The following is a 26,946-nucleotide window of genomic DNA, read 5'->3' as shown; positions in this document are numbered from 1 at the left end:
TAATAGATTGGCAGCACTGGAAAAGGAATTACTGTATTCCCAGAACAGGTATAACCAGGCAGTGACACTATGAAATTTCTCTCTGCCTTTGGGGAACATTAGAGTACCATTCAGGAAGTCACTGCTATGGTGTGCTGTGCTGAACTCAACAGTATCCTAGTGGGCTGAAGGAATTAACATAGCACTCGAAGGGCCTGACTTAAGGCCATTCATTTATTCATTCAACATTAGGGAGTGCTTACCATGTGCCTGGTGCCGGGAGAAGACTTTTGCAAATGTTATATCATTTAATCCTCATAATAACTCTGTGAGGGAGAGAATATTCTTGTTTTACAGAGACGGTTCAGAGAAGTGATTTGTCCAAGTTGCTATTGCAAGCACTGGATCCAACTTTGTCTGAGCCCCAAGTGCACTGTTCTCCCTGAACTCCATGCTGTGGAGGCTGCAAAGGGGATGGATGAGACATGCCCAAATAATGTGATGCATAGCAGAATGTAATCTGTGCTTGTGTGAGTGGTCCTGGTGGTTACAGAGCAGTAAAATGACCTACCCCAGGTCAAATAAAGAGTCATTAGTATAGCTAGACATAGGATTCATATTCTTTAAGCCCTCTTCCATTTTGGGGTTTTTTGGTTTGGTTTTGGCTTGGTTTGTTTGTTTCGGTTTAGCTCTCCAAACCAGCCTGCCTCTCCACCTACCCCACCCCCTGCGCAGATAATATATATTCTGCTTCCTAGGGCCTTGGGCCTTTCAGAATGTGGAGAGCCAAAGAGCACTGGGGTTTAGTGAAAAGAGCACTAGATTTGAATTAGAATTAGTGTTCTAATTCTAGCTCGACGATTCACTCTAGGCCACTGGTAAGGCCCTTTAATTCTAGATGACTCACTTTCCCCTGTGTGAATGAGAATGGTTTACTTCAAAGAGGTAAAGAGATAAGTAATAATAAACTAAAAATAGTGCACAGCCCTTTTTGTTGCCAAGGTGACATATAATTGATGAGTGGAATTACTTTCTACAAAGCATGTTAGAAAGAGATGCCAATTAGAATCTGTGTTTCTGTATAATGGACTCAGCAATGAGAGAAAAGATGCCCCTGTAAAATGTTAAGAAACTACATCTTAAAATGTAAAACAGCAAAAGCGATCTGAGGATTGTTTGGGAAGGTTGGGGGTTTAGAGGTTTGAGGTTGGTTGGTTTGTTTTTCTTTTATAGCTTTGGGTGTTTTGTTTTGGTTATCCTAAAGATGTTAATGGAATCAGTACACCTTGTCTGATGCTAAAAGCAGAAAGAGAGACTTATAGGAAATTAAATGTCTTCTGGATATGTCCAAGAGGCACCCATGGCCCCAAACAAAATGACACATCATCCTCACCTCAGGGAGCCCCCCCACCCCAGTTCCCTGCATCCCTGAACCATTTGTAATAGATATTCAGGAATCCCCGAGGCATTTACCATATGCTGCATCCCCCACAGGTTGAGTTTTTGCAGAATGAGTCAGCAGTACCTGAGTTGAGATATGACTGAGGGAATTTAGAGAAGACAATACCTGTGAAAAGTTGACAAGCTCCCATTTGGGACTGATTAGCCATCTTTGGGTCCTTAACGCAATCCTCCCTCTGAATCCCATACAATGCAGTAGGTTTAAAATGTTTATCATAGAAAGGGTTTTGCTGTTGGCAATAAATTTTCTCACATTGACTTTGGAAGCTCACAGTGTTAGTAGCAAATATTTCTCTCTTCTCTCCATTTCCTGCCTTTCTTGGTTTTTCAACTTTGAATTCCTCATTTCTTTAATCTCTGTTGAGGAAGTCTCTAGAGGGTGCTGAGAGTGCTTGTTGGAAAATACAAAGATGATAAGGCTGGTCTAGGCTGATTTGCAAGTGAGCAGTTAGGAGACAAACCTGCTAGGAGCATGCACCGATCAGAGGTCTGGCTATAGAGGGGCAAATTTGGGTTACCAAATCTATCACCAACATTGATTAAGGATAATTGTCACACCATCTCTCTGGCATTCCATTTCCCTGAGAGGAATCTTTTAGAACTTTATGTATTTAAAAACAAACAAACAAAACAAAACCAGGTTCCACCACTGGTATTAGAGGTAAAGTGGCACCAGTGAATGATCCCAAGGGTACACCATAGAAGCTGTGGTCTACCCTGATGGAATAAAAGAAAAGGGGATAATGCTACAATTTGGTTCTTGGGCTTTTCCTTTTATCTAAAAGCATCATTAACGTCATCACCCCTGGCTTTTATCCACCTCCGGCACCAATCACCTTCCCCAAATCAATGCCTGTAGAAACAGCTGCCACAGCCTCTCGTCCTCATTTGCATAGCCTTGTCTGAAGAGCAGACTGCTCAATACTGAGGGATCCGGTTTCTCATCAAGAAAATTGCATTTCAAATGAATATCTTATGTGTTTATAGGGAAGTTACTAATGTAGTATAATGAGATGCCTGTCCTCCCCCTCCTTTCTGGGTAAGCGATTTTATACTTTCCCAAAACCTAAAATTAATGATTGCAGTGTAGCAGATAGTACTGTTACAGTGGTTAGGGAAGCTTTTCCAAAAGCAATCTGGAATGATATTTCATTCATTTATTCATTTAATAACTATTTATTGAATGCCTCCTATGTATAAAGTATTAAGTCTACCCTCAAGGAAGCTGGTGGAAATTTTTAAATTATAGATACACAGAGAGATATACATATATATTCACATTCATACACAGTCTAATAAAATGAAACATGTAAAGTTATAAGAACCATAAGAGATAAAATGCAGTGGGCACTCAAAGGGAGAAGATGCTTCAGAAAAGGGCTTAATTGAGGAGGTAACATTTGATCTGGCTTCTAAAGGGTAGCTAATTACTATATCTTTACAAAGTGTGTAAATGTGTATGTGTTTATGAAATCTGGGTGAAGTTTAAATGTATGAGATTGCAGGAGAAGATGCTCTATGCAGAGGGTACAGCAAGATCAAAGTCAGAAAAGGCTGAGCTCTGTACAGAGAATAGCAATGGTTTAGTTTGTCTGGACTGTGAAGTGCATGAGAAGAACAATTTGCAAAGAAGATTGGAAAAGTGGGTGGGAATCACCTCACGCAGGACCTGGAATTCTTGGCAATGAAAATTTGTACCATGTTCTGCAAGCATTTGGGGAACTGCCGAAGGTTTTAGAATGAGGGTATAGTATAATTAGAGCTAAAGTTAACACTCGAAAAATAATAATGCAGTGCCTGCTACTGCTGTTATACAAAATAATGTGTGAAGTGGCTGGAACAAGCACCTGATGCACGGTAAATCATGGAAGCAGGTATATTGTGGTGATTTAGAACATGGACTGGTGCCAAGAGGCCTGGGTTCAAAAGCCAGCTTGCCACTTAATAGCTGTGTGATCTTGTACAGATTTCTTAACCTCTCTATGCTGCTGTTTCCCCATTATAGAATAGGATTAATGATAACACCTATTTTATAAATTGTTATGAGAGTCACATGAGCTAATACATATAAAGTGCATAGAACAGTGCTCAGTTTTTAATAAAGTACTCGGTACATGTTAGCTGATATTATTACTATCATTTTTTATTCATGAAGGAGATGGAATTTGAGTGAACCTTTTAAAAATAGATATGGTGTAGACATGTAAAAAGGTGACTTTCAGGCACAAGGAAGTGCATGACAAAAAGGAAGTGCAAGGTGAGTGGGGTGAACCATGGACTGTTCTGTTTGCCTACAGAATAACGTAGGTTAAGGAGTTATTAGAAAATAAGATTCAAAAGGTAGGCTGGAATCATATCATGAAGGACTTTGAATCATAAGCTAAGAATTTTAAGCATCATCTAAAGACAATGGAGAGATATTGAACGTTTTTGAGTAAGGAAGTAACTTGATCAAAACCTTCCCTAAGGAAAATTAATCTGATGGTGGTGTGTGTGGGGGGGTGTTGGATTAGAGAGGTAAGAGACTTGAGGCAGAGAAATTAATTAGGAAGCTATTGGTGTAATCCACAAGGAGGTCATAAGTGCTAGATTAGAGTACTGCCATGAGAGCATGAGAGCGGAAAGGACGGAATAGGAGAGGGATTGGTGCAAGTCTGGTAACTGAAGAGGAGCAGGGAAAGGGAGGAATCACAAGGAGCCTCAGAGTTTTGAACACAGATTACTGAAAGGATGGGGTATCGTTAGCAGAGACAAAGAATAGAAGAAGAGGTAAGATGATAGGTTCAGCACTGTCAAAATGGAGCTGTAAATCACAGATGACTTTGTAGAAATTGACAAGCTGGTCCTAATATTTATACAGAAGTTCAACCCGGAATAACCAAAAAAAATCTTGAAAAGGAAGAACAAGGTTGGAGCACTTCCCAGCTTTAAAACTTACTACAAAGCTATTGTAATCAAGACAGTGTGGTGCTGACAATGAGGCTAGACATATAGAGCAATGGAATAAAGTTCAGAGTCCAGAAATATGTACAGTCAATTCATTTTACTCAAAGAGTGCCAAGATAATTCAATGGGGAAAGAATAGTCTTTTCAACAAATTGTTCTGGGACAACTGGATCTCATGCAAAAAAAAGTGGTTTTGGACACATACCTCACACCATATACAAAAGTTAAGTCCAAATAGCATAAACGGTCTAAATGTAAGAGCTTAAACTATAAAACGCTTAAAAGAAAACATAGATGTAAATGTTCATGACCTTGAATTAGATATTGCTCTCTTAGACATGACACCAAAAGCACAAGCAACAGAATAAATATAGATAAATTGGATTGCATCAAAACTTAAAACTTTTGTGCTTCAAAAGACACTATCAAGAAAGTGAAAGACAATCCATAGAATGGGAGAAAATTTTTGCAAGTCATGTATTTGATAAGGGACTTGTATTTATAATATATCAACACTTACAGATCAATATTAAAAAGAAAATAGACTCATTTTAAAAATGGACATAGGGCTTCCCTGGTGGCGCAGTGGTTGAGAATCTGCCTGCCAATGCAGGGGACGCGGGTTCGAGCCCTGGTCTGGGAAGATCCCACATGCCGCGGAGCAACTCGGCCCGTGAGCCACAATTACTGAGCCTGCGCGTCTGGAGCTTGTGCTCGGCAACGAGAGGCCGCGATAGTGAGAGGCCCGCGCACCGTGATGAAGAGTGGCCCCCGCTTGCCACAACTAGAGAAAGCCCTCGCACAGAAACGAAGACCCAACACAGCCATACCATACATACATACATACATACATAAAAAAAAAGAATGTAAGCAGACAAGAATAGCATTAAAAAATAAAAAAAAAATAATAAAAATAATAAATAAATAAAAATGGACATAGACCTTGGCATAGACCTTGCTCTAAGGAAGATATACAAATGGCCAAAAAGCACATGAAAAGATACTCAACATCATTAGTCATCAGTGAAATGCAAATCAAAACCACAATGAGATACCACTTTATACCCACTAGGATGGATATAATATTTTTTTTAAAAAAAAACAACAGAAAATAATAAGTGTTGGTGAAGATGTGGAGGAAGAATTGGAACCCTCATCTGTTACACATTGCTGGGGGAAATGTAAAATGGTGCAGCCCCTGTGGAAAACGGTCAGGCAGTTCCCTCAAAAGGTTAAACAGAGAGTTACCATATGACCCAGCAATTCTACTCCTAGGTATATTAGAAAAATGAAAACATGTCCACAGCAGCATTTCTCATATTAGCCAAAAATTATAGAAATAACCCAAATGTCCATCAACAGATGAATGGAGAATAGATAAAGAAAATGTGGTATATACAAATAATGGAGTATTATTTGGCCATAAAAAGGAATGAGGTACTAATACATGGATGAACCTTGAAAACATTATGCTAAATGAAATGAAAGAAGCCAGTCACAAAAGACCACATATTATATAATTCCATTTATATGAAAGGTCAAAATTAGACAAATCCATAGAGACAGAAAGTAGGTTAGTGGTTGCCAGGGGCTGGAGGTTGAAGAGTGGTGGGAATAGGTAGTAACTGCTATTGGGTACAGTGTTTCTTTTGGGGATGATGAAAATGTTCTAGGGAATTCCCTGGTTGTCCAGTGGTTAGGACTCCGTGCTCTCACTGCCGAGGGCCCAGGTTCAATCCCTGGTTGGGGAACTAAGATCCCACAAACCACACGATGCAGTCAAAAAAAATGTTCTAAAATTCATTGTGGTGATGGTTGCACAACTCTGTGAGTATACTAAAAGCTGTTGAATTGTACACTTTAAATGGAGGAATTGTATGGTATGTGAATATTGATAAAGTTGTTTTTTAAAAAAATATTTTTTAAAAAGATTTTTTAATGGAGCTGTAGCCATGGATGATGACCAGCTGCAGATTTTTTAGTAGTATCCACTGTCAATTGCTTCTGAGAAGTTGATAAAGATAACAGAGAAAAGGCTTTTGGATATCATGACACAGAGGTCTCTCTCCCTTCAAGAAAGCAGTTTCAGGAGAGCAGTGAGATCAAAAACTGGATTGCAAGAAGTATGTAGAGGTGGCCAATAAGTAGACAAATTTGGCTGTGTTGAAAAGGGAACGAAGAGATGGACAACTTGTAACCTAAAGGGACTAAATCAGTAGGAAGACAGAGACTAAAGATGTAAGAAAGAGCTCATTGGTGTTACATGACCCATAGAGCAACAGGAAAGAGAATCTAGTGCCCAGCTGGTGAAATTAGCCTCAAGGAAGAGAAGGAATATGAGGGAAGACATTTTCAGGTAAAGAAAAGAGGTAAAAGAAGGCATTTATTAGACATAGCTTCAACCAGCTCACTCAAGCATGAGGCAGAAAAAGTTTGATCTTGAAAGATACACCTCAAACTGTTTCTCATCGTTGACTGAGCTGATCGAAACTATGTGTAATGAATCAGGAGTTACCTCTGGAGAGGGAGTAGAGATGGAGAAAAGGAGATTTTTTTCCCTTTTATTTGATAGACTATTATGTTTGATTTTTTAGCATGAAGAATGTACTCATTATATTTGTATTTTTAAAAAATCAGACTAGATGCTGCAAGAAATGTAGTTGTTTACCAATTGGAGGTGAAGCAAAGGAACTGCCAAATTACACTGTGTACAAACTACCCTACCTTTTTCAAAGCTTCTAATTACCCTTTTCTCTACCCATCTGAAGCCCTCTTCATCAGAACTCCCTGAGGACTCATTTTCCCTTCCTGGTTATCATTAAAACAACTCTCCCAGAAACACCTGCCTTCCTTTATCCTTTCCTCCCTCCCAGTACCAAATATTCATGACTGTCATATGTATATGCTTTTCTTGTGTGTCAGTGTGTATTGCCCTATCAATTCTACGATAGGAATATCTCCCAAATCCATCTCTTCCTCCCGACCCTTGCTGCCACTGGCCTGGATGGTTGCAAAAAACCTCTTGATAACCTTCACTGTATCCTACGCTGTAATCAGAGGATCTTTTCAAAATGTAAATTTAATCATGCCTTGTGCATGCGGTGCACGCGCACATGCACACACACGTTTGAGACATTTCATACCCTTTAATGAATTCTTTTCTATTGAAGTATAGTTGATTTACAATGTTGTGTTAGTTTCTGATGTACAGCAAAGTGATTCATATATTCATATATTCTTTTTCATATTCTTTTCCATTATGGTTTATTACAGGATATTGGATATAGTTCCCTGTGCTATACAGTAGGACCTTGCTGTTTATCTGTTTTATATATAGTAGTTTGTATCTGCTAATCCCAACTCCTAATTTATCCTTCCCCAACTCCCTTTCCCTTTTGGTAACTGTAAGTTTGTTTTCTATGTCTGTGAGTCTATTACTGTTTTGTAAACAAATTCATTTGTGTCATATTTTAGATTCCACATATAACTGATATTATATGGTATTTGCCTTTCTCTGTCTGACTTACTTCACTTAGTATGATAATCTCTAGGTCCATCCATGTTGCTGCAAATGGCATGATTTCATTCTTTCTTATGGCTGAGTAGTATTCCAGTTATATATATATATATATATATATATATATATATATATATATATATATATATATATATATATATATATATATATATATATACACATACACACACACACACACACACACACATACATACCATGTCTTCTTTACCATTCATCTGTCAATAGACATTTAGGTTGTTTCCGTGTCTTGGCTGTGAACATTGGGAATGTATGTATCTTTTCGAATTAGAGTTTTCTCTGTATATATGCCCAGGAGTGGGATTGCTAGGTCGTATGGTAGCTCTATTTTTAGTTTTTTAAGGAACGTCCATAGTGTTCTCCACAGTGGCTGCACCAGTTTACATTCCCACCAACAGTGTAGGAGGGTTCCCTTTCCTCCACGCCCTCTCCAGCATTTGTTATTTGTAGACTTTTTAATGATGGCTATTCTGACCAGTGTGAGACAGTTTTGATATGCATTTCTCTAGTAATTAGTGATGTTGAGCATCTTTTCATGTGCCTCTTGGCCATCTGTATGTCTTATTTGGAGAAATGTCTATTTAGGTCTTCTGCCCATTTTTTGATTGAGTTGTTTGGTTTTTTTGATATTAAACTATATGAGCTGTTTGTATATTTTGGAAATTAAGCCCTTGTCAGTCGATCATTTGCAAATATTTTCTCCCATTCTGTAGGTTGTATTTTCGTTTTGCTTATGGTTTCCTTTGCTGTGTAAAAGCTTATTAAGTTTGGTTCAGTCCCATTTGTTTATTTTTGCTTTTATTTCTATTGACTTGGGAGACTGACCTAAGGAAAACATTGGTATGATTTAGAGACATTTCATAGCCTTTAAGTAAAAGTCCAAACTGCCTGGCCTATCTGGCCCTTTGTGCTCTAACCCACGTTTACTTCACCAGCCTCACTCCTACCACTCCCTGCTCCAAGCCTTCATGCTCTGGTGTGTGCAGTTCCTTCTGTAAACCTAGTCACTTACCCATAACCCCCACAACCCTCCCTGCTTCCAGTTCCCATACCTTCACCCCCATGTGCCTGTAAATTCATCCTAATCTTTTTTTTTTTTTTACTTTTTATTTCAAGATAATCATACATTCACAGGAAGTTGTAATGAAATGTACGGGGAAGTCTCTTCTTCCTACAGCCTCCTCCAATGTTGCTATCTTGTACAATTATAGTATAACATCAAAATCAAGAAGTTGACATTGGTACAATCTATAGAGCTTATTCAGTCTTCACCAGTTATACATGCACTCGTGTGTGTATGTGTGTGTGTGTGTGTGTGTGTGTGTGCGAGCGCATAGCTTTGCATAACCACAACCACCAGCACAGTCAAGGTACAGAACTGTACCATCACCACAAGGCTCTCTCATGCTACCCTTTTACAGCCACACTCATCCCTAACCCCTGGCAACTACTATTCTCTTCTCCATCTCTCTAATTGTTTCACCAATGGTATATAAGTGGAATCATGCAGTACAGATTTTGAGATTGGCCTTATTCACCCAGCATCATTCTCTTGAGATCCATCCAAGTTTTTTGCATGTATCAAGAGTTTATTTCTTTTTATTGATTAGCAGTATTCCAATGGTATAGGTGTACTGCAATTTGTTTAACCATTCACTTGTTGAAGTACATCTGAGTTGTTTCCAGTTTGGGTTGTTAAAAATAAAGCTGCTATGAACATTCATGTACAAGTTCCTATATGAAAATAAGTCTTAACTTCTCTGGAATAAATACCCAAGAGTGCAATTTTTAGATTGTATGGCAAGTCCATTTTTAGTTTTGACAGGAACCGCCAAATTATTTTCCAGAGTGGCTATACCGTTCTACATTCCCACCCAAAAGGTCTGTGTGATCTAGTTTCTCCACATCCTCACCAGCAATTGATATTTTCACTGTTTTTCATTTTAGCCACTTTGATAGGGGGCTCATTGTACTTCTCATCTTTTAAAACCTGACAAGAGTTACTCTACTTTCTCCTCTGTGCCATCACTGATATTTCATTTATCATTGTGTTTTAATTATTAATCGATATAGTCCAAGTCTTCCCCTCTGTTCTGAGCTATGTGAAGATAAGAGCTGTGCCATATTCGTCATTTTTTTTTCCTGCAGCATCTGATACAGTTACATACTGGACACACAGAGGGCACTCAGTAAATGTGTGCAAAGTGAGGGAAAGAATGAAAATGAAAAATACGTTAGTCTTGCTTGCCTCCCCCTCCTCCCCGTTAAGCTGTAAACCTTTTTAAAACAGAAATCACACCTTCCTCTGTGTCTCCCAGCAGCAACTAATAGGGTGCTCTGTACGTGTAGCTGCTCAATAAATGTTGGCTAACTATTCAGGTGGCTTATCTTCCCTCTGCACCCAGGAGATAAGCACATGAAAGAGAGAATAGGCCCGAGTATTCGTGTATTAAAGATCATATGTCATAAGTTTTATAATATTCATATAATCTCCACAATCACTGAATATTTGTCTGTGTAGATGAGAAATCAAAACAAAACGGTCTTTTGAGTCAAAGAATGCCTCTGCAACTGAGCACTTTTCAATAGTTTCAATACCGTGGTTACATATGAATTTTGGAGGACAGCATTTCATATCCCTGCATTCTTTTTGCAGTTTCAGAAGGATCTGGAATTTTTCTATTTTTGCTGAACTGGTATAATTTGACATGTTGATTATGAAGGGGTCATTAACCCCAAACATTTTTTATCACTTTTTGACTCTGCATTTTCTCAACTCTGAAGTATGTTAATTTGCACTTGTTTATATGTCTCTGTAAGAGTTACTCAAGCCCTCGAGGACTGGTATATGTTTTGTCTGGGAGCTAGATTGTAAGCCCCTTGAGAGCAGGGACCTTATAACTCCTAGGAATGCATCCTGGACATTGTCAACATTCAATTAATGATAATACTAGAAGCCTGCCTAAGGTCATCTGTCACAATAACAACTTCCTTTTCATCTCTAAGGCTTCTAACCGTCAGGAAAAGCTCTTAGGTTGATTTGATAACATTGAATGATTCTACCCAAAATTATGCTCATTATTACCCACTACAATTTGTTCTTTAGAGTGCTTTCAGATTTATAATTTTGGATCAGTTATTATGGTTCCCTTCCCTATAATACCCTGGTTACATACAAGTTTGGGAGGGCTGCATTTCATAACCCAGAAAGAAGTCTTTTAGCCTAATACAAAGTAAGCTGATAACATCTATGCTTTCAAAGCCTTTAATTCTCTTCACCAACCCTCACTGATAACTAGGTGGTAAACTCCAAGTATATTGACAATCTTAACTTATCAGAAATAATCCTTAATTCAGTGTATTGTCCTATTTTCAGATTGTAAAATGGAGTCAATATGTACTAAACCAGTCCTATGGCTGTTGAAGTTAAATTGATATGAATATTTAAAGGAAGTCTGAGTTCTAAAACAGAAAAACAAATTTGGTCCTTGGTGAGGATGGAGGTAGGGGGAAATTTTTTTGTAAGTCAGGATTTTTGAGCTACAATTTAAATGCAGTCTGATTTACCCCTTTTTAGATAGAAAGTTTGATGAGTCTGACAAGTTGGATTTTTTTCCCTTCACTATTTGCTGATTCAACTATACCCCCCACTACCCTCCACAACCACCCTTAGACCAAACCGCCCTATCTTTTTCTGACATTTTGTCTCCTTTTTCTTTTCCAGTGTACTAAAGGAGGTGTACATAGCCTTTAATCCCAAAGCAGTGGTCTTACAGCTGGGAGCTGATACAATAGCTGGGGATCCCATGTGCTCCTTTAACATGACTCCAGTGGGAATTGGCAAGTGTCTTAAGTACATCCTTCAGTGGCAATTGGCAACGCTCATTTTGGGAGGAGGTGAGTACAAAGGAAGGTCACCAGGAGAATTTGTTGACCTTCCCCCATGTTTTGTCCATTGACACTGAGGAAAACTTGGCTTTCTTAGATTGGATAATACCAACCTGCCCATGGTCCAGAAGCCTGAGTCAATGAACTCTGCCACCTTCACAGTTCAGCATAAGGAAGTACTCTGACACACTTCTCCTCCTCAGCCTGGCATGTGCATTGACTCCTTGGCACTCTGAAGTCTAAGTTTCCATTCCTGAAGCAAAAGTGCTTTGGTTAAAGGTGACATCAGATCTTATTAAGAATAGAGAATGTTAACCTCAGTGGACTTTGATCCATCTTCTCTCAGTATAGCCTTTGAGTCCCAGTTCTAATCATTATCTTTTGGAAACATACCACTAAAATTCTAACCCTACTCACATATAAGTAGTAAACACATGAATTAATTGAATATCTAAGCTGAATTCAAGAACAACTTCTCCCCCACTAAAAAAGCATGGATTTGTTACAATAAAGCAAAATTGAGAGATCTAAAGTGTCTCTTGGGCATTTTTGCCTTCAGTGTGTACTGATGTTTTGTATTACTTAACCAACAGAAAGCTGGGTCTATTCAATAGAAGCATTTACACATTTGTGAAAGGAACCTTTCACAAACCTCAACTACCTTTGAAAGTGCCTTGCTTAGAATCTTCTGTCTATCTGGCACAATCTTTATTACATTAGATAAGTGGACTGGTGTGTTAAAATAACATGGTCAAGCAGATTGAGCTTAAAATGTATGTATTATGGAAGCGCTAATAGTTTGTTGTTTGTCAAACTGTTGTAAAAACCAAATTAGAGGAGATTGTGGGAAGGCCTTATGAAAATGAGTGAGCATTCAACACAAATACACAAGCCTGGTCCTTGGGCAGCCTCAAACCCTAGAGGGATCGAAATTAAAGGTGCTTACAAGAGACAACCTCTTATGAAAAGCTGGCGAGAAATGTATTAACTTCAACTCAAGGAAAAGATAAAATTGATAGGTGCTGCGGACATATTACTTTCCTTAACGGCACTAAAGACAGTGATTATGACACAGGTAGGGCCAGGGGGAAGAAAAAAAGCCCTTTCCTCAATATACATCTGTGTGAATCCGACTTTTGTTTGAGGCTACAGCCTTTACTTAGCATTTTCAAAGCCTCTTTGCTTTCTCAGCCCCAAGTCTTGGCTTTTGAATATATAACTCTTCTTATTCAATATGTGTATTCCTGAAAATACCTTTGCATAAATGGAATTTTTGCAAATCAAATCATACTGTATGTATGCCAGAGAGAGCTTGCTACTTAAAACCTATGGGGACTCTTTTTGAAATCAAATAATGATACCCAATAATTTGATCTGATAAATTCAGATTTTCCATGTCAGGAGTGTTTAAAGTAATACCTGTATCATTTCACTTCAATTCTCAACCCCCAGGAACACATAGACAATTGGCAGAGATGGCCACGTGCCCAAACTTCAGTGGACCCCATTGAGGCCAAAAAGACACATTGCAGAAGCCCCAGCATCCCTGACCTTTCAAGGAATAGAAAGGCTTAAGAAAAGGGCGCCATATGTCTCAATCTATACATGTTATTCCAGTGTAATTATTAATAGTGTCCCTTTTTTACTCTTAAAAGTGTACCATTGTAGATGATAAATGATATGGTCACCCTACCTAAAATAGACCAGATTCTATTTCCCTCAGGCTGCACTGAGGTTAGGAAATCTTTCCATTTTATCCTTACACTCTTGGAATTTAGTTAAAGGCCAAATGTTCTAGTGCTTGCATGGCAGAACACATCTATTCAGCACAAAAATATGCTGATTATTAGCCAGTATAATATGGCTGCTGGGTGACTGTGACAGGACCTGACGAGGTGAGTCAGAGCGTCAATCAGCAGTCCCTTTCTCATCTCATTCTCTTTGATCTCTGCCACTAGGCCTGTATTTTGTGGAGAAAAGGAATGCTGAAATGAAAAGAAAGAAGTCTGTTTCTGTCAGCATTTTCCTTTTCTCTTTCCTGGAGGTTTCCAGGGCTACATCTGCCAATAGCTTTAATATACAAGTCACATCCAGCAGTCATTTTATAGAATTGTTACAAAATTCATCACAGAAACCTTCACTTTGAGTAGGTCACCTCAAAAGATCTGGGTTCCAAGGATCTCAATCTTACCAATGACTCTTGGTGGAATTGAGGACCTTAGAATCCTTGGGTGCATATTTGTTCAGAGATGAGGGCCTTTTTAATCTTTGTAGGCCTTGGACTTCCCAATTCCACATTGTGCATGGTCTGACTGGTTCACTAAAGACTGCCTACTAAGTGGTTCAGAAATATCATAAAGGGATGTTTAGGTGAAATTCTGCAAGTTAGAATTATCTTTCTAGCCCTTTTGTTAAAACATTTTTCTCTCCTTCCTTACCCCCCTTCCCTCTCCTGCTGTTCTGTGACTATTCTTTCCTAACTTCACAATTCTTGATGGAGACAGGAGGCTATAACCTTGCCAACACGGCTCGATGCTGGACATACTTGACCGGGGTCATCCTAGGGAAAACACTATCCTCTGAGATCCCAGATCATGAGGTAAGTAAGGCTCTGACAAGTCCTCTCTTCTTTAAGGGGAAGAGCTGAGTCATTCCACCTAATCAAAATCACGTCCTCACCACTCAATACCGTTTTGTTGAGAGACACTCCAATAACAATAACACACTGTCTTGGCAGAATAGTGGACTCTTGTTCCAAAATATCCAAGACCTTCTGCCTTTTTTTACAAGAGATCTCAAAGGCCAACCAACTTTAATTTCTCAATTAATTACAGAGACTGTGGGAAGGGGTCACCTGTTCACACAAAGAACTCTTTGGAATATGTGCATATTTTCATCCCCTAGACTCAAAAAAGAAGGGGCAATTTTTTTTAAATGTAGAAGCTGGGTTCTCCTCTAACTTTAAAAAGTCCTATTGGTGGTATGTCAAACCTCTGTTCTTTGGTGGTAGTCCTGGTCTCTCAATTTTCTTTGGCTGATGTAAAATTTAAAAAACACACAATCACCACCAAGACAGGTCTGGTATTTTTCCAGCGATTAGTGGCGCACAAAAGTTGGGGCAGGACCACCCAAAATGTGAAACATGTCATTTGAACCTTTGCCATTTTCTTTAGTCATATGAGATGGGCTTTATGTTTTCCAAGGCATAGATGTCTGTTCTAGTTTTCTCAGAACAGGTGTAATAGAAAGCTCTCTGAGAGCTGTGAGTGTGCTGATGATCCCTTTATCTGAAGGTGTACCCCTTCTCTTCCCACCCACCCTGACACCTGGCGGGAAGCATGTTATCACAGATCAGGATGTGTAGCTGCAGGCTTTAGACTGTGACTTATAATAATGAATCAGTGGCTGCAGCCCCACCTTCTCAAGCCATCTCCCAAGGAGTCGAGATGGTACTTGGGTTATAACATTTTGATTCCTGCTCGATGCAGAAGCTGTACAGTTGGGAGCTTTATGCTTTTTCAAGTTACTATTATTTTTTAAAAACTAGAAACAACTTAAACTAATCTCCTTCCAATTTTCTTCTAACCACAGATGAGGTATAATATTTATCTCAGAAAAACCACTCAATGTGTCTAGAATACAAATAGAAGGCACTCTGTAATTTGAGACAATTTGCTGGTGTCAGGGTTAATAGAAGTCTCTTTTCTTGACTTGACTTACCTTTATTCAGTATTTGGAAGCTGTATGAAATATAAAGGTAAGAGAACAAATTACATTTGTGAACAAATTTAATCGCTGTTATTGCCGTGGGAATATCTCAGATTGCATTGTAATTTAAAGCGCTGAGACTTTAAAAACTGATCAAGTTATGTCAAAAAGTAGTTTTAAGAGGTAGAAGCCTGAATTGAGAATGAGTGTTCTGTTCCTAGGAAACAATGCAAATCTATAGATTCATCTATCTTAAAAGGTTGATAAAATTTTAATAAAGGTGAATACTGCCTCTGGTACCTGGAGATGCCTGGCTGGTTGTGGACTTGGCCTTCTAGATAGACATGTCCTGTCTTTATACTGATATAGCCTGCCAGATTAAATGAGATATAATGTATGTCAGGTGCCTAACATACAGTTCTTGGCACACAACAGGCATTTTTGAAATGCAAGTTTTCTCCTTCCCCTTTGTATGCACCTAACAACTTCTTATACCCAGACATTTATGACTTCGTCATTCATAAATTTGTCCAAACCCTTTCGAATCCCTTCTGTCATATCCTTCTGGTATAAGAGATGTGAGTCATCCAAGAGGGAACAAAGAAGAAAATTGAAATGACAGTCTTCCAGGTACAGTAAGATAACATTTTAATGAAAATTGCCAAAAATAGCCCACACAGTGTAAAGGCATATATCAGTTTTGTGCCACAATACACAGTTGCACACAAATATCCTTGCAGTCCTCTGTAATCAGATCAACAAATGGTCACTCAAAAAATATTTACTGAGCACCCGTTGTGTGCCAGGCACTATGTTAGGCGTCTTGGAAGATACAAAGACACTAAGACCTCATCCCCTACCTCAAACAGCCTGGGATAAAGGGAGGTATGAGTGCTGGGGAGATATGTAGATACACAAATAAATATATTACACAGCAAAATAAGAACCACAAGACTATAGGAACAATGGCTATGGAGATGTGCCTCAAATATAAAGGGGATACAAAGGAGTGCACAAAATACCCTGCCCTCCATGAGCTGAAAATGTAATTGAGAAATCTAATCGGTGAAAAGGTCAGGACAGTGCAGCAGGCAGCCACAGTCTGCTGGCTAACCCCCTCACTGTCTTCCCTCTCAGTCTCGGCTTTTGTTCTTCTGTCTCCTAGGATAATAATCCTCCTCCTCCAGATGCCCTTTTCCCACCTCTCTATGATCTTCCTCAGTCCAGCGTAAAGCCCTATGCCTTTAAAAATCCCTTACCTAAATATACCAAGGCCCTTTGAGCTCTTCCTTCACGTTCATTTGTTCTTTTCATTCCTTTACCAAATATTCATTGGGTCCATACTACTTGCCAGGCCCTATTCAGACCCGATACAGGGATACAAGGACTAACAAGATAAACCCAGTGCCCTAAAAAATCTCATCATCTAATAGAGGGGACAGAACAATGTGCTCAACCCAGGACAGATGAGGAGCGTAGAGGAAATGTTTCACCAAGACTTTAAATTGAATTTTGGAGGTTGATTGGGAGTTTGCCAGGTGAAGAAGATGGAAAGGCATTCTGGGCAGAAGGAATAGAAATTGGAAAGGACCTGGTGCCTCGTGGGACCAGGGAGAAGTTTGATATAGTGGAACACAGGGTTTATGAGAGAGAGAGAAGGATTAAGGCTTGAATGGAAATTGCAGCCAGATTATGAAGAGCCTTGAATGATGCACTAAAGAGCTTACACTTTCTTCTGTGAAAATAGATGAGCTTTGGTCTTTAGAAAGCTCACTTGATAGCAAGTGTATGTTACTAATGTAAAACAGTCTTGCATTGCAGTCTATAGGTTGCAGTGAATTCATAGATCGATTTGGGGCAAAATAATATCTTAATATTTACTCTTTCAGTACATGAATTTGCTATCTCTTTCCATTTACTTAAGTCTTTAATTTCAAATTTTAGTTTATACTTTTCAGTGAACAGGTCTTACACAAATTTTGTTAAATTTATCCCTAAGTATTTCATGACTTTGATGTTGTTATAAATGGTATTTTAAATTTCAATTTCTAATTGTTTGTTGCTAGAATATAGAAATACAAGTACAATTGATTTTTTAATATTTATCTTGAATAATGTAACATTGCTAAACATTAGCTCTAGTAACTTTTTTGTAGATTCTTTAGCATGTTCCATGTATACCAACATGTCATCTGTGAATAAAGAGACTTTTACTTATTCCTTTACAATCTTCATGCCTTTTATTTCTTTTTCTTGCTTTATTACACTGGTTGGGACCTCCAATGCAATGTTGAATAGAAGTGGTGAGAATGAACATCTTTGTCTTGTTCCCGATCAGTGGGGGAAAGCACTTGATCTTTCACTATGAAGTGTGAAGTTAGTGGTAGAGATTTTTTTTTAATATCCTTTATTAGGTTGAGGAAGTTCCTTTCTATTCCGAATTTACTGAGAATTTTCCTCACAAATGAGTGTTGAATTTTGTCAAATGCTTTTTCTTCATCTACTGAAATGGTCATATGGTGTCCTCTTATTCTGTTAATACAGTAAATTGCATTAACTGTTGCTTTTTTTATGTTAAACTAACCTAGCATTCCTGAGATAAACCCTACTTTGTCATGGTATATTACCCTTTTTATATATTGCTGGATTCAGTTTGTTGAAATTTTGTCAAGGATTTTTGTGTCTATGTTGATGAGGGACATTGACCTGGTTTTTTTTTTCTTTTCTTGTAATGTCTTTGTCTGGTTTTGATATCAGGGCTATGCTGATCTTATAAAATGACTTGGGCAGTATCCCCAAGTCCGCTGTTTTCTGAAAGAGTTTATGTAAAATTGATACTGTGTCTTACTTAAATGTTTGATACAATTTGTTAGTGAAAATATTTAAGCCTGGAGTTTTGTTTGTGGGAAGGTTTTTAATTATGAATTCTATTTCTTTAATAGTTACATGGCAAGTCAGATTTTCTATTTCTTCTTGCTTCCATGTTGATAATTTGTCTTCAAGGAATTTGCTTATTCACTCATAATTTTCCCTTATTATTCTTTTAAAGTCTATAGGTCTATAGGAGCTATAGTGATGTCCCCTCTTTAATTCCTAGTATTGCTAATTTCTTCCCTTTTTTCTTGATCATTTTAGCTTATGGTTTAACAGATTTAGTGAACTGTATTTTTTTCAGAGAACCAGCTTTTAGTTTCATTGAATTTATTTTTCTCTTTTCTATTTCATTATTTCTGCTCATATCTTTGTTGTCCTTCATTCTACTTATTTTGCATTGATTTTTAGTTCTTTTTCTAGTTTCTTATGGTAGAAACTTAGTTCATTGATTTCAAGCCTTTCTTCTTTTCTAATATAAGTATTTTATGTGCAAATTTGCATCTAAACACTGCTTTAGCTGCATCCCACAAATTTTGATATTCTCTTCATTTCCATTTGGTTCAAAATAGTTTCTAATTTTCTTCTTTGACTGATGGGTTATTTATAAGTGTGGGTTTTTAAAAATTTATTTCCAAATATTTGAGGACTTTCCAGATATTTTTCTATTTATATTAACTTTAATTTTGTTGTGCTCAGAGAACATACTTTGCATGATTTCAGTCCTTTTATATTTATTGCAATTTGTTTTATGGTCCAGCATATGATCTATCTTGGTGAATGTGTCATGCAATTTGTAAAGAATGTGTATTTTGCTGTTGCTGGATAGCATTTTCTATCATTATCAATTAGGTCAGGTTGGTTGAGAGTGTTATGTCATCTATATCCCTACTGATATTTTGTCTGCTTGTTCTGTCAGTTACTGAGAGAGTTGAAATCTCAACCATGATTTTGGATTTGGCTATTTTTCCTTTTAGTTGTGTCTGTTTTGGCTTTATGTATTTTTGAAGCTTTGTTATTAGATGTATACACACTTAGGGTTGTTATATCTTCTTGATGAATTGACCCCTTTATTATTAAGAAATATCCATCTTTATTTCTGGTAATATTCCTTGTTCTAAAGTCTACATTGTCTGATTTTAATATTGTTGTACATGCTTCATTATGATTATTATTTGTATGATATATCTTTTTCTGTCCTTTTACTTTTAAGCTATTTATGTCTTCATATTTACAATGGGTTTTTTGTAGACAGCATATAGTTGGGTCATGATTTTCTTGTCCAGCCTGACAATCTCTGACTTTTAGTTGGCATGCCCAGACCACTTATCTTTAAATTAATTATTTATACCTTCAGGTTTAAGTCCATCTTCTATTTGTTTTCTATTTGTCCCCTCTGTTATTTATTTCTTACTTTCTATTTTCCTGCCTTCTTTTGAATTAAATGAATTTTTTAAGGATTCCGTTTATTTTCTGTATTTGCTTATTAGCTATAACTCTGTTTTAATTTTTTGTGGTTGCTCTGGGGTTTACAATATGCATTTTCAACTTATCATAGTCTACCTTCAAATAGTATTACACTACTTCATGTGTAATATAGCACACTTGTGACAGTATTCTTCCATTTTTCCCTTTTACTTCCATGTGCTATTGTAGTCATATATTTTACTTTTGCATATGTTATAAACCCCATGATACATTGTTATTATCTTTTAAACTGTCGATTATATATTTTAAATTTTTTAAATATTTATTAATTCATTTAAAATAAGACTAATATTGCCTGTGCATGTTAGCACAAATAACATGTTGTGATTTTTTTTTAAAACTGTATTTTCCAAGAAAAAAAGAAATTTCATGAGAAGAATGGTAATGCTATACATTTTTGCACATCTCTATAACATCTGGCTTAATAGATGACAGCTGAGTTCTCATACCCGCTTCTACATTCAATGTGTTTTGATATTATTTTTGTTAATGTATATGGAGAAAATCCAACTTCACATAGATCTGTAGATGGAAAAGGGAAGTGTATTTTAATAACCTTTACAGGTCATTATGGATATTCTTCTTTGATACTACACAAAAACTCTACAAATGGTAGTTTCTTAAAGGTTAATGCTGTGTGGAATCTGAAAACGTATCAGTGAACTTTGTATGTACTGTTACATTAAAATTCATGGATCATCTTGTACTCTGAAGGGATATTTGACCCATCTTATTCATATTGGTTATTTGGAAAATATCAGTTCACTAAGTTATACAAATATTACAAATGTTGAAACACTTTATGCAGTATCAGAAATCACATTAAACTGATGTGAATGCTGATTTCATTGGAACAAAGCTTAAGTTTTGGGAAACTGTCAAGCTTATAGTGGCAGAGTGAAGTTTTTCAAAATTCTGATTTTCATTCAAAAACGTGTGAGGGACTTCCCTGGCAGTCCAGTGGTTAAGACTCCACACTTCACTGCAGGGGGCACAGGTTCGATCCCTGGTCAGGGAACTAAGATCCCACATGCTGTGTGGCGTGGCCAAAAAAAACAAAGTGTATATTATCATTGGCAACAAATAGTGTCAGTTATTGATATTTAACCTAAATTGGTAGGCTCACTTCATTTTTAAGAACATATCTACCAAACATCTGAGTATTTAATCATGGTTTCTCCATTAGTTATTCTTCCTCACAAAAATGGTATTCCATGAAAAGTAGCTGTTTAGGTCACAACTTAATCACAGATATGCTTTTCCTCAAGACAACTTCCTATTTTGTCACACAGAATATTAAATCCAGGATCAAGATTTGATAATTTTTAGTGCTTCGCCAAAGCCATTCTTAAGTGAAATGGGATTTTTTCTTTTTACTGTCTGTACACGGCAACAAAGAATACAATAAATGCTGGTATACTTTGGTACTACTGCCTTAATTTATATACCATGGTTCCAGCAGTTTTACCCACCATTTCTTTTGCACATTCATACGAATATAGTTGCTCTGGCATAAACCATATTTTATATTCATATATATATATATATATCATACGTACCATAACCAAAAATATATACCATAAACATATTTATACATAAATATATAATATAAAATATATAAGTTGCTCCAGGATAAACGATGAGATAGAAACAAGTTATTCAGCACTTTCAATAGTTTAGTACCACTTGTGATTGTTGCTAACCGTTCACATAAAAAAGGTCTTCTTCAAAGATTATTGCTGATACCATATGACTACAAGCAGAACAGTAAGTCTAGCCACATTTATAGACTTGTCTGTTTTTAAGGTGAAAGTACAGTTCCACAAATTAGATAATAATTAAGTCTTTCCCTGAAAACTAATGAAAGAAATCATAGAAGATCTAAATAAATTGAGAGATACTATATAAATGGAGTGGAGATTCAATATTGTAAGCATGTCACCTATGGGGGAAAATGTCATATAAGAAGAAAACCCAAAGAAGAAAATACTAAATCAAAAAATGGATTTAGCACAGTTGAAGGATATAAGATCAATACATAAAAATCAACTATATTTCTATATACTAGCAATGAACAAACAGAGATGGAAATTAATGTTAAGAGAATAAAAGGACAGGCCACAGACTGGGGTAAAATACTTGCAAATAATAATCCAATAAAAAGGAAATATATCCAGAATACATAAATAACTCTCAAATGCAATATTAAGAAAATAAGCAACACAATAAAAAGTAAAAGAAAAAATAACTAAATCTCCATGTTTAGAGCTAAATGTTTAAATAAATAAGTTACTGTGCCATTGAAAACAGGCAGGGCTATGAGTTATTTTACTAACTTTTCATCCAGTGGGCATTGAGCAATGTCAACTGTCTAAGGCTTCACTGGTCTCTAAGCTATTATGTGCATTTCTCCAGCCCATGCAGTGCAATAACTTATGCATAAGATGCTTCAGTGGCTTTTTCATTTCTAGTTTGAAAAGCTCTAACAAACAATTTTTGGTTTTTAATAAGCTCATCATGTCTACACTTAAAATATTCAATTTCTTTCCCTTTCACTATGAATGAATGGTCTGAAAATGATGCCACAACTTAAATAATGAATTATTTTGAAACTATATGAAAGTGTTCTGTGGCTAAGACACTGCAAGGTAAATTAATGACATATATAAAGATAATTATAATCATGTTTTCGTTCATTACTTACAATTTCACCCCATGTTTATGAAGTAAATGTCTTCCTTCCATGAGTCAGAGCCCTCACCAATACTGCAGTTTCATCTTTTTCAGCATCTTCAAACATAGATATTACAGCTTGGGTTTGAGAAAGGAAGTCTTCTAATCTCCTTTATTAAGCCAACAATCTATATTCTTGTTGTGTTCTATCTAGGTGGAAGTAAAATTCTGGGATTTCATAATAATGGTTTACTAAATAAAAATAGTTACAAAGATTATAGCAGGTATGACTAAGGGTACATTTTCCATGTCCTTCTTGTGGTTAGGGAGTCCAGGTACTGGTCATGGTGCCAGTACTTCAGAGGGGAGAACTGAGAAGCTTAAATGAAGGGATGGAAGAAAAGACCCAGAGCCCAATGAGGCAAGCGATCTCATAGTAGGGGCACCTGCTGTATGGACCCCCGCAGGAGATGCAGGGAGACTGGATAACTACTCATACCAGCCAAGGGATGCAATGCTTAGGCTAGAATGAACCTATTAGCAGCTCTGGACCACACCTCCTATATCCGCAGCTAGGCTGTGCAAACTTTTGGCTGGATTGTGTTGCTCCACTTACTCTGCCACCAGGCTGACAGCCTTCCTCACTGCTCCATGGTCTTCAGTGACACTCCTTTGCAGTCAGCACATATACAGCCACCACTGGACCTGCCTCTCTCAACACTGCCCTAAATTATCACTTAAAGAAATTTAAAGATGAGTAAAAAAAGATCTTTTATATTTACACTTTCCAGCATTTTTCAATCCTTTGTGTAGGTCCAGGTTTCCATCTGGTAAAAGTTACATTCTTTTAAAGAACTTAAGAACGTAACTAAAACAACTTAAGTTTTCTCATGGTATAGGTCTGCGAGCAACAATATCTCTTGGCTTTTGTTTGAAAAGTCTTTACTTTGTCTTAATTTTTGAAGGATATTTTCACTAGATATAGAGTTCTAAGTTGATAATTTTTTTCCTTCAGAACTTTGAAGATATCACTCCGTTGTCTTCTTGCTTGCACATCTCCTCATGAGAAGTCTGCAATCATTCTTAGCTTTATTCCTTTGTATAATATATGCCTTTTTTCCCCCCTCTGGCTGCTTTTAACTTTTCTCTTTGTGACTAGTTTTCAGCAGCTTGATTAGTTTGTCCTGGTGTGGTTTTCTTTGTGTTTATCCTGTTTTGGTATTCATTGAGCTTCTAGGATCTGAGGGTTTATAGTTTTCATCAAATTTAGTAGTATTTCAGCCATTATTTATTTGCTGTCCTTTCTTTTTCTCTTCTACTTCTGGGACTCCAATTAAACCTGTTAGATCAGTTCTATTGTCCCATAGGTCACTGCAACCCCCTTCTTAAAAAATTTTTATTTTTTTAATTTTTAAATTTTTATTTATTTATTTATTTTTGGCTGTGTTGGGTCTTCATTGCTGTGCGCGGGCTTTCTCTAGTGGTGGTGAGCAGAGGCTACTCTTCGTTGCAGTGCGCGGGCTTCTCATTGTGGTGGCTTCTCTTCTTGCAGAGCACGGGCTCTAAGCACACGGGCTTCAGTAGTTGTGGCACATGGGCTCAGTAGTTGTGGCTTGTGGGCTCTAGAGCGCAGACTCAGTAGTTGTGGCACACGGGCTTAGTTGCTCCATGGCATGTGGGATCTTCCCAGACCAGGGATCGAACCTGTGTCCCCTGCATTGGCAGGCAGATTCCCAACCACTGCACCACCAGGGAAGTCTGTGCAACCTCCTTTTTTTTCAGTCTTTTTTTCTCTTTACTATTAATTTTGGAGAGTTTCTATTGCTTTGCCTTCAAGTTTATTGATTTTTTGTTCTGCAGTATGTAACTGCTGTTAATCCCATCCAGTGAAATTTTCCTTTCAAATATTTGACTTTTCATCTCTATAATTTCTATTTTTAAAAATACTTTCCAAAGAAATTAAATCTTTTTAAAACGCTAACCAAGAAAAACATCTTTCCATTTCTCTTATTGTGTTCCTATTTTATTTACATCCTTGAACATATGGAGCATATTTATAATAGCTGTTTTAAGGTGCTTGTCTAGAATTCCATTATCTCTGTCATTCCTGAGTCTGTTTCTGTTGACTGATTTTCTCTGGGTTGTAGATCACATTTTCCTGCTTCCTGGTATGTTTAGTAATGTTTTAATTTGATACCCAACATCATGAATTTTGCATTGTTGAGTGCTGGATTTTTTTGTATTGATTTAGAGAGGATTGTACTTTTTTCTGATATTGTGGATATCAGATAAGTGGATAAGTTATTGTGGATCCATTTGATCCTTTCAAGGTTTGTTTTTAAGCATATTTAGAGTAAATCTTGAGTAGCCTTTACTCTAGGGCTAATTTAGCCCATTTCAAAGGCACTGCTCTGACGTTTCTACTTATGCCCCATGTATTCAGTGAGGTCTCTCCACTTTGGTCCTGTGTGAACTCTAGGAAGTGTTCAGCTTACAACTTCTCAGTAATTGTTTCCCTGGAAGTTTTTCGAGACTGTCCTTGTGAAGTTTTACTCTGTACATGTTCAGATTGGTATTCATCAAGAGACTCAAGGGGACCTCTATGCATACTTCTATTACTCTTTTTTTGGCTTAGCTCCATTCTCACAATTTCTAATTGCCCTGGCCTTTCAGAACTCCAGTTTCTGTCTTCTCTACTTGGAGATTGCTAGGATCACAGTCCTGTTCTACAGTCCAGGGATTACCTCCAGGCAGAAAGCTGGGGTGATGGTAGGGCTCACTTCATTTGTATCCCTTTTCTCTCAGATCACTGTCTTGTGTTGCCTCTTGTCCAGTGTCTGAAAATAAATGTTTCATATATTTTGTCAATTTTCCAGTTGTTTCCGAAGAGAAAATAATTCCACATCTTCTTTCCCCTCACAGCCAGAAGTGGAAGCCCTTTAATTATCTGCTCTTAATTTTTTTTTCTGCCTTCATTTTTGAAGAATATTTTTGCTGGATATAAAATTCTACATTGACAGTTTTTATTTTCTTCTGGCCTCCATTGTTTCTGATGGAAGGTCAGTCTTATCATTGTTTCCCTGTGTATAATATGTCTTATTTCTTTGGCTGCCTTTATAAATTTATCTTTGGTTTTCAGAACTTTGACCATGTGCCTTAGTGTACTTTTGTTTGTATTTACCCTGTTTGGGATTCCCTGAGTTCCTGGATCTGTGGGTTGCAGTTTTGGATATAATTTGGAAAATTATCAGCTGGTACTTCACTTTTTTCCCCCTGTTCTCTTTCTTCTGTCTTTCTGGGACACCAGTTACACATGTGTTGGATTGATTGATAGTGTCCTACAAGTCACTGAAACTCTCATTTTTCTTCCAATATTTTTTCTCTATGCTTCAGTTTGCTTGATTTCCATTGATCTATCTTCAGGTTACTAATTCTTTCTTCTTTAGTATTCAATCTGCTATTAATCCCATCCAATAAATTTTTTATCCCATCTCACCCAATGATTTTTTTAAACTTCTTCACTTTGAAATGTTTTAGATCCAGAGACAGGTGCAAAAATAGTACAGCGAGGTCCCATGTACCCTTCACTCAGTTTCTCCCAATGGTAATATATAACTGTGGTACAATATCAAAACCAGGAAATTGACATTGGTACAATACACAGACCTTATTCAGATTTGACCAGTTTTACATGCACTCACCTGTGTGTGTGTGTGTGTGTGTATTTAGTCCTATGCAGTTTTATCACGTATATAGATTGATGTAACCACTACCACAGTCAGGATACAAAGCTGTTCCATCACTACAAAGACTCATGCCTTGTGCTACTCTTTTATAACCGCTGCTGCCTTCTTCTCTTCCCCCACCCCATTTCTAATCCCTGGAAGCCACTAATCTGTTCTTCATGTTGACAGTTTTTTTCATTTACAGAATGTGATATAAATGGAATTATGTAGTATGTGACCTCTTGAGATTGGCTTTTTCACTCAGTGTAATCCCTTGAGATCTGTCCAAATTGTTTCATAAATAAATAATTCATTCCCTTTTATCGCTAAATAATATTCCATGGGATAGATATACCATAGTTGTTTAACCATTTATTCACTGAAGAACATTTGAGTTGTTTCCAATTTATGGCTATTAAAATTAAACATTCATGTATAGTTTTTGTTTGAATGTAATTTTCCATATCGCTGGGATTAATGCCCAGGAATGCAACTGCTGGATCATATGGTGTGTATAAGTTTGCTTATTTAAGAAACTGACATTTGTGCTTTCTTTTTATTACTGTTTACACAGTATATCTTTTTCCATCACTTTTATTTCAACTTCTCTATATCATTATATTTAAAGTGACTATCTTGTAGACAGGCTAT

General features: G+C 37.1%; 1 protein-coding gene and 1 pseudogene across 10 annotated transcripts in view; both read left to right on the top strand.

Moving 5' to 3' along the window:
• HDAC8 (histone deacetylase 8) overlaps positions 1-26,946 on the top strand; it is a 244,573-nt gene that overhangs the window by 94,688 nt on the left and 122,939 nt on the right. For 8 of the 9 annotated variants that reach the window (XR_014239575.1, XR_014239576.1, XM_082377328.1 and 5 more), the window contains exons 8-9: positions 11,667-11,839; positions 14,335-14,429. Coding sequence is in view for 7 of the 9 variants with exons in the window: in XM_082377328.1 (XP_082233454.1) it covers positions 11,667-11,839; positions 14,335-14,429 (268 nt within the window). In the remaining 2 variants the exon portion in view is untranslated. The other variant, XM_082377332.1, reaches the window with a different exon arrangement.
• The window catches only part of LOC309620587 (histone-binding protein RBBP4 pseudogene), a 258,370-nt pseudogene that overhangs the window by 159,099 nt on the left and 72,325 nt on the right, over positions 1-26,946 (top strand). The window lies entirely within an intron of this gene.

Source organism: Balaenoptera borealis, assembly GCF_965194805.1.
Source record: "Balaenoptera borealis genome assembly, chromosome: X".
NCBI classification, from domain to species: domain Eukaryota; kingdom Metazoa; phylum Chordata; class Mammalia; order Artiodactyla; family Balaenopteridae; genus Balaenoptera; species Balaenoptera borealis.
Note: the sequence above shows the minus strand (reverse complement) of the source record. Positions and strands in the feature narration are given on the sequence as shown.